Genomic DNA, 12,960 nt, shown 5'->3' with positions numbered 1-12,960 from the left:
ATGGGTTCGGATGTAAATAGCATGCTTTCAGTCGTACTCAAACGAATATTGAATCAAGAAAGGCCAGTGTCCACTGTTCTTTATTTTAGCCCACGTCGCCTGTATAGCTCCCACATGGCATTGGAACATAAGACTCCACGAAAACGGTGAACCCAGTAACGGAATGAACTGTACGCTAATTTGGTTCGGGCATATTAACGGTCACATGGGGAGCAACGAGTTGGGGAGCAAATATTGACCTGTTCCAAGCTCGACCGCACACCCAAACTCAAAAGTACTCAACAAGCGACATTCGGATTCAACAAAACCAACTCATTCAGGTCAAGAACAACAGAAATGGAGTCGACTCTCACGTCGCTCAAAACAGGAAAGATCAAGCAGGGCAAAGAGGTTCATGGAATTAGCCTCCACCATGGGGGTCCCTACCCGGCCCGGAGCCTATGGCTAGAGGGCGAGCCCTAGACGAATCAGGCTACAGTCGGCCGCCTAAGTGCCTCCGAGCCAAGATCCTCGGGGTAAGGGCGAGCTCTCTCTCTCTCTCTCTCTTACTCTTGGCTCCCTCTCCAGCCTATCTTCTTCTCTCTTTCACTCCTTCAGCAAACGTCCAGCCATCTCAAACGCTTCATCTAATTTAAGTATGCAGCTGTAGAGCTCCCAGACATCACTTTGACTCTCTGATTAATGCATCTCCTGGCCTCATAATCGAATGGATATATTTCCTTTGACCCGCAGAACAATGATGGGACCCCTCCTCCCAGATTGGTGACCCATCTGCGCTCCTTTGCAAACTTCGCTTGGAGGGAGGAACATCGAAGTAGAGCTTGCCGCACAGAATTCAACGCGTCCGGACACCATCGGCATTGCTCACCGGCGGAGAGGATGACGAAGCCGCGGGATTAGCTGAAGGCAGCGTTGACATTTCTGCGCAAGCAAGAGAGAGAAAAAGTTTGGGTCTCCAAATGAGTACTCCCCTTTCCCACGTTCTTCTTCTCTCCTCTTTCACTCCTTTCTTCTCTCCAGCGAAACACCCCCAGCCAACCTCCCTCTTTAGCTCCTCCAGCTGGCTAAGGAATTGCTAGGATAAGCAATTCCTAGTTCCATACAAATTTCACTTAAAACTTGAAACATTAGTTCCTCATTTTTTGACAAAACTTACTCTACATATCTTGAAAACTAAAACCTACCACCTTACATATTTCAAGATTTATCTAAATTCCACTCATATAATTAATTGAATGATTTTAGTGAATTATAAGTAGTATTTGCTCACTGATCATAACTTATTTATATACACAAAAAATATGAAATATTAATAAAATAAAAGTTTCAGTTATAAAATGAAAGTTTAGACTAACGGTTCCAGATTATATACTCATTATCGAACGCTATAAAATACCGTAAAATCGCGCAAAGAAATAAATAAATTAATAAAACACAAAAACTTATTATAAATTTCATTAACCTAAAACTTGAAACTTATCCATCAAAAAATTAAATTTTCTAATTTTTGGAGCCTAAAATCTATGCTGCATACTTTTCCAACGATTCAGTTTTTTATTCTTTCCGTGGGCCTTGCTTTCTTTTCCATAAGCCAACTCACCTACTCCAGAAGGTCTGGGTACGCTCGCGTCACTTGCTGGTGCCTCCTCACCCTCGCTCACGGGCGGACGCCTCTTTTGCTCGGTCGCCCACGTTCACTGTTGTCGCTCCCCTCTTTTAGAGACGCGAGTCTGTGCTAGGGGAAGAGAAGAGAACGAGGGTTGGCCCTGTTTTCTTTTCTTTCTTGGGCCTAAACATGGGTTTTGAAAAAAAAAAAGTAAAAAGAAAAATAGAGATTAGGCCTAAAGAGGATGTTAGGAGCTGGGCCAATAGAGGAGGGGCTAGAGGGCCGAAAATTTTGTTAAAAGAATGGGCTAGAAAAACTGGTCCACTCAATTTTTGTTACTACTTTTTTTGCTTTTTATCTTTTTATAATTTTTTATATTTTTACAAAATAAACGGATATTTAAATATCGAAAAAAATTCGGGTATCAACGATTACTGTCCATTTTTCTTAATTTATGGCAACATTAACACATCAAGAGGAACCCACCCCTCTGTGGACACATTGGTTTGGGTGTTCCCTCCTCTACCGGTTGGGGGGAGGTTCAAGTCACCGCTGTCGCATTTGCGCGACTTAAGTGCGGTGCCGTGAGAAGTGGGTCCCAACACTAGCGTCGCTCTAGGTTTACGTCGCCGGCTGTCGGCTATACGGCGGTTCCCGAGTCATTAAAAAAAAAAAAACATCAAGAGTATATTGTCGTACTACCAAATTGAAGGAATGGCTTCCAATGGAGAGGATGCCTAGATTATATATCTCCAATGTTGAATTAACAAGTTGGATGATGTTTGCACCCAAATATGTCCAATTTTTAGTTATTATCTATATGTGATGACCGTTCAGAAACAACAAAAGTGGATTTGACAATCTCATATGCTCAAAAGTAGCAATGAAAAGGGAAAAGCGTAGAGAATATACTATCAGGGCATGTTTGGTCATCCATGGAAGAAGCCAATTAAATGAATTGAAGATTGATCGATATTATATGTTGTCGATGACTCTCGTGTGCGTGTTGGCACATATTGACAAGTGACAAATGATCGTGAATTATTTTAACAAAGTTGTCAGTGAGCATGTTAACTAAGGAGCATGGTGATTGATTAAAAGGATTGCGTCAAAGCTCTGGCACGTACACCTGCTAGTGGAGATAGGTTGCAAGAGCACATGTAAACCTAGAGAATAGTCCGACCATTGGAGAAGTGGATGACTATTTCAAAGGAGCTTCGAATGGAGATAGGTTACAAGAGCACGTGTAAACCTAGAGAACAATAGTCCGACCATTGGAGAAGTGAATAACTATTTCAAAGGAGCTTCGAAGAAGACTTGCCGACGTGTATTGAGTACTACTTCAAAGGAGCTCCAAAGAAAACTTGCTAACATGGGAACATAAGAGTAAAATTTTGGAAGAAACCGCTCCCAAATAGTTATAATAGAATGCCCATAAATTCCAAATTCTCAAACAGACACCCTTGACAATCAAAATGTATTATTTGATTATTTTTACTTTCCTGCACTTTATTTTTTCTTAGTTATAGCTTTCCAATTCTCATCTCGCTTAAATTTCGATGCATATCTTTATCCCAATGCTTCATCGTCGATTCAATTCCAACATGCATCTCTATCATGAGTGTCACACCATCAACTAAATTCCAGCACTATATCTTTGCATATTATCAAGCTTCATCGTCGATTAAATTCCAACATAGCTCGTACGCATGTATTGCTATGGAAGTGATTGTATTTTCAAGCCTTGTTGTTAATTAAATTCCAACACAGTTTGTATGTACATTTTGGTTCGAAGTTCAAAGTAAAGGTTTATAGTTCTTTCTTATTTGCCTACATATTTCGTGTCCGGAGTTGCCACATAACCCATTTCCTCTCATTTAAAGCTAAAGAACAACTTTCGTAAAAGATATTTCATCATAAATTAAATTCCAGCCAAACAAATGGCGTGCCTGGTGGGACCATTGTGGTTGATATGAGGAGATATGATTGTGAGAACAATAAATCAACTTGATCACGACAACGCTCGCAGTGACAACTCATCATCACAACATGATAATAATAAGGCAAGAAAGTCATCGATTGCACTATGGATGGCAGAGCAAGAACAAAGTGGAGATGTCGGTATCTCAAGACAACTCATTGATGAGCAGAGAAGACAGTTAGAGCCAAGTCTATAATGTTGGCTACCATGCAATGGTTATTGAAGAAGCACAAGAATGAATTAATTAACCGCATGATAAAATATCTCATTAACGTGATCAAGTCAATTATCGTCAATACCTTCCATGAAGTGATGAACAGGACAGGAACATCAAGTCATTTAATTCGAGTGCAGGCAAGTCCTAATAATCTTGCATTTTTTAAGGTTATGCCTATTCAATTCGCTTAATTTTGGCCATCCGTAGAGGAAGCCACTTGAATGGATTAAAGATTGGTCGATATTACATATTGTTGATGATTCGGGTGTAAATGCTGACACACCGTAGAGGAAGCCACTTGAATGGATTAAAGATTGGTCGATATTACATATTATTGATGATTCGGGTGTAAATGCTGACACATATGAACAAGTGGCAAATGATTGCGAATTATTTTAACAAAGTTGTCGATGAGCATGTTAACTAAGGAGCAAGGTGATTGATTAAAAGGATTGCATCAAGGCTCTGGCGTGTACACCTACTAGTGGAGATCATGGAGAACCGTTACGATGGGAAGTGAACGTGGAAAATTGAGGCTAGTGTACTGCATCAAGGCTTAACCTGAAGAACGGTTACAAGAGCACGTGTAAACTTGGAGAATAGTCAAACCATTGGAGAAGTGGAGGACTATTTCAAAAGAGCTTCGAAGAAGACTCGCCGATGTGGGTTGAGGACTATTTCAAAGGAGTTTTGACGAAGACTTGCCGACATGGGACATGAGACCAAAATTTCAAAAGAAATTGCTCCCAAAAAGCTATGATAGAATGCTCATATACCAAGTTTCATCAACTAAAAGGGGACATAATCAACAATCAAAATGTAATATTTTATTATATTTACTTTCCTGCACTTTATTTTTCCTTAGTTGTAACTTTTCAATTCTTGTCATCGATTAAATTTCAATGTGTATCTTTATCCCGATACTTGATTATTGATTCAATTTTTGCGTGCATCTCTATTATGGGTGTCGCGCCGTTGATTAAATTCCGATGTTATATCTATGTACATTTTCAAGCTTTGTCGTCGATTAAATTCAGACATAATTCGTGCACATGTGTTGCTGTCGAGGCTTGTTGTTGATTAAGTTCCAGCACAATTTGTATATACAATTTGATTTGAAGTTCAAAGTAAATATTTATACTTATTTCTTGTTTTCCTGAATATTTCCTATATAAAGTTGTCATAAAACCCGTTTCCTCTCGTCAAAAGCTGAATAATGACTTTTAAAAAAGAGTTTTGGTGGTAGATTAAATTCCGGATAAACAGGTGGTATGTTATTTTGCCGTCAAATCGCTTGTACCAATTCGCCATGACTCAACTTCCTCCTCCTCCAAGGCCAGGGGTGATGATTCAATGTAGCCCATCAATGTCCACTCAGAGGGCGAGGCCGAGAAAGCAAGCCACGTCTTTAAGTCCCGGATTCAATGAATTTGAACACTTCGCACACGAACTTCACGGTACCCGTCCTTAAATCAATTTGAATACTTCGCACGTGAACTTCGTGGTGTTCAAACGGGACAGACCAAATAGACCCGTCATCCCAGCACAACGACTAGCCCCCAACAGAGCAAATCACAATTTTCATGGGCTCCCCCAACTATTTATGAGCAAAGACAAGGAGGGCAGCCGGTCACTGATCAAACATTTATGAGGATGATAGAAAAGGACGTGGCATTATATGCCGTCTCTGCTCCCCCAGCTATTACTATTCAATCTCTCCCCTCTCTCTCAACCCCCTCATCAAAGCAATCGTACATATACTAGGATATTTGTCCAATAGCAGTGGATGAAAAGACGCGGAGCACTTCCCTAATCAATCGTACATGTACTTGGGTGTCTGTTCAATAGCAGTGGATGAAAGGACGTGGAGATAGACATGGGGGTCGGTGACCGGTAGGGTAGAGCATAAGTTCAAGGCAAAATCAAAAACCGAATCGAAGCTGTAGGAATCAGTCCAATTTCAGGTTCTCGTAGTTATCGACCTGATTGCTGATTTTAAAATAAAGTTAAATTGATATGTGCAATTCTTCCTATCCATGACGCTTATTTCCCAATATGCCTTAATAGATCATTTCCTTTCAAACTCATCTTAAGATATGCATACAACATATCTTATTTTACACTTGGTAATATGACAATATTAATTTCCATCTAGGGTTAGATGCGTTCCATATATTTATATTAGCAAAGATTTTCAAATCATTGAACAACTTGCAAAAAAATATCATACACAATTTTTAGCTCATGTCATTATTTGATTCTTAAAATAAGTGCAGGATACTCATGAACTCATAGGCTCTAGGTTAAAGCAATTAAGGTGAAATTTCGTGTTAACAAAGAAAGGAGAATACGTATCATGCGTAATTTGTCAGTGAAAGTGTAAAAACAAGCCAATCAAGGCTCACATTTAGGCCATAATTAGTAACTGCCAATTATTGACTATTTCTACTATTTCTTTCTCACAAACAAAAAAGAATATAAATTCATTTGGTGATATCAGCTAATTTTTCTATTTTTGAGAACAGATTGATGGTTAGACAATTTATATGGAATAGAAATAAAAAATATAAAAAGTTACTTTTTTGGTTTCCAAAAACAATTTCTAAAACCAAGAAATTTTCTTTTCTTTCTTTTTTTTTTCTTCTTCCATCACTGGTTGGTCATTAACCAAAAATTTGAAGATCATATCAAATGCATTCCTTCTCTTTTTCTATTTTGAGAATAGAAATTTTGTCAAATTACCAAATGCATTCAAATGCTCAAAAACTTTCTGGAAATAAAATAATTACTAAATGCATCCTTAGTGATTTTCCTTCATCCTTGTAAGGTGATTATAACTTTATTTTCTTTTATTTGATTATAAAAAGAATGGGAACATGTCACTAATGCTAGTGACCCCCTTTGGGTATTACCGTAATCGTCTCTCTTTCATTATAGAAAATTTGGTTTAAGTCATAACTACTTTACATCACCTGTGATATAAAGATTTTAGGTAATTGAGCTCGTTACTATAGTCCTACCAAGATAATAATAGCTAGAAGTCTCTCCACATGAATCATGCGACAGCTTGACAACATAGTACAAGTTATTTCGAGATTTGTTTATGACCTAATCAAACTTAGGATCTCTTGGAAGACAGATAACCCTTTCCCCATTAAGCCAATCACTTTGGTGGTAACTATTGTAATTTATGTCAACGTGAAAATTACTAGACAAAACAAACAACGAATAATAAGGGATGCCAAAATTTACATGATTCAATTCAATATTAATATCTACATCTATGGAGAGAGTTGGCAGCAAATAATTTACTAATAATCAGAAAATTCAAGTTACAATCATTCATACGCTCGAGTATTTCTTATACCTAAATTAAATCCAAATCCCAAGTGTTTACAAATAAACAATCCATTTTGATAACTTAAAACTCATGGAATAAAATCCACGTGTTTGGAACCAAAGGAAGGAGAGCCATTGTGCAGCGCAACTCTTGAGGAACCCTCACGCTCTCACGCACGAAAGAAATCCATCGGCGGCTCCTTGTCCTCTTCTATAGGAACCTACAAGACTATCATTGCGCGACTATATATTAGGGGTGAGCATATCAGACCAATCAAACTAGAAACCGCCCAAACCGGCGACAAGACTATCGTTGTGCAACTATATATTAGGGGTGAGCATTTAGGACCGACCGAACTAGGAACCGCCCAAACCAACCGGGTCTGGGCGGTTTATGAGAGTGTCGGTACAGTTCTGAATTCCATAAAAATAAAACAAGTGATTTTTGGTCCGATTCTCGATGTTTGGGGGAACTCGACCAGTTATATTGTTTTTTTTTTTCTCAAAAATAGCGACAAGTTTAGTAATTATTTGGGGGAAAGATTTACCTTGTCAATTATGTGCCATTTTCAAGAGAAAGATTTACCTTCAAAATGTTGAAATTTGGAGGCAAAATTGCAAGTGATCGATTGCATCCGATCCGGTCCCCTATCCCAGAAATTGGGAACTAATTCTCCCAGTTTGATCGACCCCAAGTCCAATTCCCGATTCCTAGGTGGGATCGAACCAAACTGGAAATTAGTCATCCCTTCTACATATAGAGAGAGTAAACCTAAGGTTCTCCTTCTTTGTTTTCTTTTTTTTCCTCTTCACTCGGTGCTCCCTTGAGCCCATTCTTTGTCTTGTAATGGCTTTCTCTTAATTAAGAGAAGTAACCCGTGCATATCTTGTGCTGAAACTTGAACATTTATCCAGTGGGTTGAGTTCCGTAAATGGTTCAAATGCAAGAGATACTTTAGTAGTAACTTTGTTTATATAGACCAATCATAGATACACAATCCTTCTATTATTTATTAAACCCTTTAGTTTTTTCATAGGATGCACGTTTTGAATTTTGAAAGTGCCTCAACAATTTTTTTTTTGTATTTTTTTTTAACCTAATTTTAAGAGCATTGATTTATAAAACTCATGAAAAATAGAAACATCTTTTAAGTTCAACCTCGCGCATGGCAATATGGCATGTATCTAGGCTTGTACTGTGTATGGAGAAGCACAACCTTACCCAAGTATCACATGTATTTTGTCTTTGTCTATCCTTTATTTGAAAGTAATAAGAATTCCTGTCCAGGTGATTGAGAGATCCCCACCAAGTGGACATGTTCGTGCAAACTCATGCCCATGCATGTTGAGAAAATATTGAGTGTAACTAAAGTAGCCACCTCAACAATGCATAAGTCCATTCTACGTGTCGCTCACGGGCCCACTTTTCAAGAAACCTGAATCCCCTCTCTCTCCCTTTCATTTCTCTCTCTCTTCTTCACCGTTTCTTTGTCCTTTGTTTTTCTTTTTTTTTCTTTCTCGCTCATTGGCCTGTGGCCAGCGACCAGCCACAAATGAGGGCCGGCAAGGGTGTCGTGGCCCTCGCCTGTACCAACCCTCACCTATGGCCGGCGAGGGTCGGTTTCATCAAATTTGGCGAGGGCTCAACCCTCGTGACCAAGGCAAGGGTTGCACTCCAAATTAGACGAAAGCAATGACGGCCACGAATGAGGGTTAGCATGCTCAGGATTATTTTGTCCATGGCTGGTCACTACAATCGAGCGGCATCCATGGCCTTAGAAGGCAAAAAAACACACAAAAAAGAAAAGAAAAGAAAGCAACGATGAAGAAGAGAGAGACAAGGTGTCTGAAAACAGAGAAGTGAAAGCAGAGAGAGAGAGAGAATGGGCCCACAAGAATTTTAAATGTTTCTGACTTGTGGGCCCAGGTACTATATGTGTCGCAAGATAAATGGACTAATATTTTGCTGAGTTGGTTACAATTTAGATATTCAATATTTTCTCCATGCATGTTTCACACTCGAATTGGGCTCAAGTTATAGTGAATGCGACGCATCGAAACAAAGCACTTCAAAACTCTCTATAAATAGAAGAGCCTCAAACCCATTCAAATGCAAGCCAAATAGACTCTAAGAGAGAGAGAGAGAGAGAGAGAGAGAGATAGATGGAATTCACACGACAATTCCCCATGAAAGGAGGAATGGGAGAAACAAGTTATGCTAACAACTCATTACTTCAGGTAAACCTCTCATTGTTCTATTGTGGGCACATATTTGTCTTAATGAAAATGGAATGACACCAAAAAATACTTTCAAGAATTTATTTTTCAGGAGAATGACACTACTTTTCCTCATTCTTAAAAATTGATTAAACCATTAAGGTTTGCTCTAGTGGCTACCTTTAGGGGAGATGGGAAGTTTGAATCATCACTTTCTCAGAGGAATTAAGTAAGGATGATTAGTTTCAAAGTATGAATTTCAACTCCCACGTCCTACAAAGGGACAAGACAAAGTCCAAATGAGTTGAAAATTAGAGTAGGACTAACAAAAAAAAAAAAAAGATTTATGACTATACACCCTTTTGTGATAATACAATACAATATGATTGTTCATTTTGTAACAAACTAGGTTCTTTTTGTTTACCAAGATTTGAAATTCTATATGGGAAAGACACCATTTTACCATGCCCTATTAGACCATATCACTTATCGATCAAAAATTTAAATGATGTCCCTAATTTGTAGACAAATTTTTTAATTAACAAAGTATCTCTTGAAGAATGTACACTTGAGAGTATATAAAGAATTAGATCTTGTAAAACCATCGCAACATGGGACAAATGATGTTTGATTTGGATAGAATGCACGAGAAAAAAATACCAAAATATTCAAAACCTATTACATTTAATCATTTCAAACATAAACTTTCAATTTGACCAATTTAGTCATAAAACTTTTGATGATTTGCCAATTTAATCATTCAAACCAAATTTAATTGAGACATGAACACCAACTGTCCTATGTGGTACAACTAACCCTTATGTTGATAGCTTTTTATAAAAAAATTCTTCTCTTTTTTTCTTTTTTCTTTTCTTTTTTTTTGGTAAAATTCTTCTCTTTTTTCTTTTTCATTTCTAAGCCTGGCAAATGCCACAACCACTTTCAAGGTCGATGAGAGCTTCACGGCTCACGCTAGGTCTAGGTGAGGACCGCAACCTTGACCCACGCCTAGTGGCCAATGAAGGTCATCAACCCTTACCTAGGGTCGGTGAGGGATGACCGGTTAACTAACTTCATATAAAAAAAAAATAAAAACTACAAAAAAAAAATTTAGAAATTTTTATAAAAATTATAAAAATTGCCCACGTAAATGTGGACTGTTTTATGACACTATCGATGCCTACCTCAGTAATTTTCTGACCAAAATGGGTTGAAATGAGTAAATTGGCAAATCATCTAAAGTTTTGGACTAAATGAGTTAAATTAAATGGTTTTTAACTAAATTGGCACAAATTCAATTAATTTAGGATTTTTTGGCAATTTTCCTGAATGCACAGAGTTTGCAATCTTCAATCGTTCTATATTAACTACTCATTTATTTTAATCGAGAAGATATGTTCAAACAGTGTAGGGTAAACATGACAATTGTGATTTATTTCTCCGCAGATGAAAAACTAAGATATAAACCTTTTCTCTTTGTATTGAGTCAATGCTCTCTTTTCCTTTTCATAGAGAAAGGTGATATCGATGACAAAGCCTATAACAGAGGCAGCCATCACAGCTTTCTTCTCCACTATCGCTGCTACCATCCCGGCAAGCCTCACCATCGCAGACTTGGGCTGTTCCTGCGGCGCCAACAGTCTCTTCGCTGTGTCTGAGATCATAAGCATCATGATTGATCTCTGCAATGCGAAGAAGCACGAGCTACCGGAGTTCAAGTGTTCTTGAATGATCTCCCGGGAATGACTTCAACACCCTCTTCAGCAGCTTCTTGCCGAGATTCCAAGAGAAGCTAAGTGAGCAAATGAAGAGCAAGTATGGAGCATCAGCGGCGTTGGCATGCTTCTTCAATGGCGTTCCTGGTTCGTTCTACGGGAGATTGTTCGCTCAGGAGAGTCTGCACTTCATTCATTCTTCGTACAGCCTTCATTGGCTGTCTCAGGTAAATTTTTTTGGCCCATAGTTTCATTTGCTAATAAACTCATTCATACTCTCTCTCTCTCTCTCTCTCTCTCTCTCTCTCTCTCTCTCTCTCTCTCTCTCTCTCTCTCTCTCTCTCTCTCTCTCTCTCTCTCTCTCAGGTTCTCTAGGTTCCAAGAGGGCTAGAGGAAAACAAAGGCAACATATCCATGTCAAGATCAAGCCCTCCGAGTGTGCTCAGGGCATATTATGAGCAATTCCAAAGGGACTTCTCAACTTTCTTGGGTGTCGTGGGCAAGAGTTGGTAATGGGAGGGCGTATGGTTTTGACCCTCCACGGTCGAAGAAGCGACGATCCTTCAAGCGAAGAGTATCGGGGACTTTGGGAGCTCTTAGCTATTGATCTCAATGAGATGGTCACCGAAGTAAGCAAATTAAAAAGATCAAAGCAGTACTTGAATAGTTGCCGACACTTTAGTATTGAGTTGTTTTTCTTATTACCTGTAGTAAAAATTGTATCATACTTCCGTTGACCCTGGTGAATTTTCTTAGTCCTCTAGGAGTATCTTTTGATTTCGCACTCCGAGACCAATCATAACCATAATTAGATAACAAAAAACAATGAGAGTAATGGTGGTTACGGTTAATGATTATTCCTGATTTTACTGTAGCTAAAGCACCTGTTAAATGAGCTCTAGCAATAGTTTTCGCATGAATTCTTTGAAAGAAAGCAATAGTGCAGTTTGGATACCCTACATATTTAATCCGATTTCTCTTCCTTATGAATGTATTCGACAAAATCAGAGTACGCAAGTAAAAATTATTAGGTATTTCAATTAAGTGCACACTCGTTCCCTATTAGGCATGGTGTAAAAAATGGAATGCACATTTACATACTAGGAAACAACAAATATCAGCAATATGCAATAGTTGCACAGCCAATTACATAAACATGTACCTACGGCTTTTCTTATTTTGGGTCAAAGTAACTATCACTTTTATTAGGATATTAGACTGACAACTTATTGCAATTGTTTCTTATTTTCGGTAGAAAGATCCAACATACTAAGTTTGTGCTGACGTAGGGACTCATAGAAGAAGAGAAACTCCACTCCTTCAACGTCCCTTATTACACACCCTCACCAAAAGAAGTACGCCAGGAGGTGAAAAGCAAGGGTCATTCTCAATCGATTGCTTGGAGGTGTTTGAAGTGAATCATGATGTAATTGAGACCGATTTCGACCCTAATGTTGTCTTAAAGGAAGCGGTAGACAAAATAGTTGGGTGCCTAAGAGCTATAGCCGAGCCCTTGCTCATTCATCACTTTGGTGAAGAGATCATTAATGAGGTTTTCAAGAGGTTTAGGGCTAAACTTGGCAACCGTTTTTCCAAGGAAAAGATTCCACTGGTCAGCATCATCATTTTGCTGAAGAAAATTACCTAAATATATCACAAAATCTCACAAATAAATTCATTACAGATGTATGTACTTCTGTAGTGAAGTTGAAATAAGAGTGTCATAAGTGTGTTTAATATAGCTTTGAAAGTGTGGCCGTTTATGTATTACTTCTAATGTCGTATCTCGATTAAAGAAAATGCAAGAGACTTGCGCGTTTGCTTTTTTGGGGGGTCAAAAGAGACTTGCAAGTCGAAGGGCTTGACATTTGGGATTTTCTTTCAA

General features: G+C 38.4%; 1 protein-coding gene across 1 annotated transcript; it reads left to right on the top strand.

Moving 5' to 3' along the window:
• The first annotated feature begins 9,311 nt into the window (after window positions 1-9,311).
• Window positions 9,312-12,723, top strand: LOC104417309 (salicylate carboxymethyltransferase). The gene is given in 7 exon segments (XM_039300239.1): window positions 9,312-9,381; window positions 10,873-11,078; window positions 11,080-11,302; window positions 11,451-11,562; window positions 11,565-11,704; window positions 12,365-12,440; window positions 12,443-12,723. Coding segments are annotated over 7 exon segments (1,089 nt in total). The 5' UTR covers window positions 9,312-9,330.
• The last annotated feature ends 237 nt before the right edge of the window (window positions 12,724-12,960 follow it).

Source organism: Eucalyptus grandis, chromosome 8 (genome assembly GCF_016545825.1).
Source record: "Eucalyptus grandis isolate ANBG69807.140 chromosome 8, ASM1654582v1, whole genome shotgun sequence".
Classification (NCBI taxonomy): domain Eukaryota; kingdom Viridiplantae; phylum Streptophyta; class Magnoliopsida; order Myrtales; family Myrtaceae; genus Eucalyptus; species Eucalyptus grandis.
Note: the sequence above shows the minus strand (reverse complement) of the source record. Positions and strands in the feature narration are given on the sequence as shown.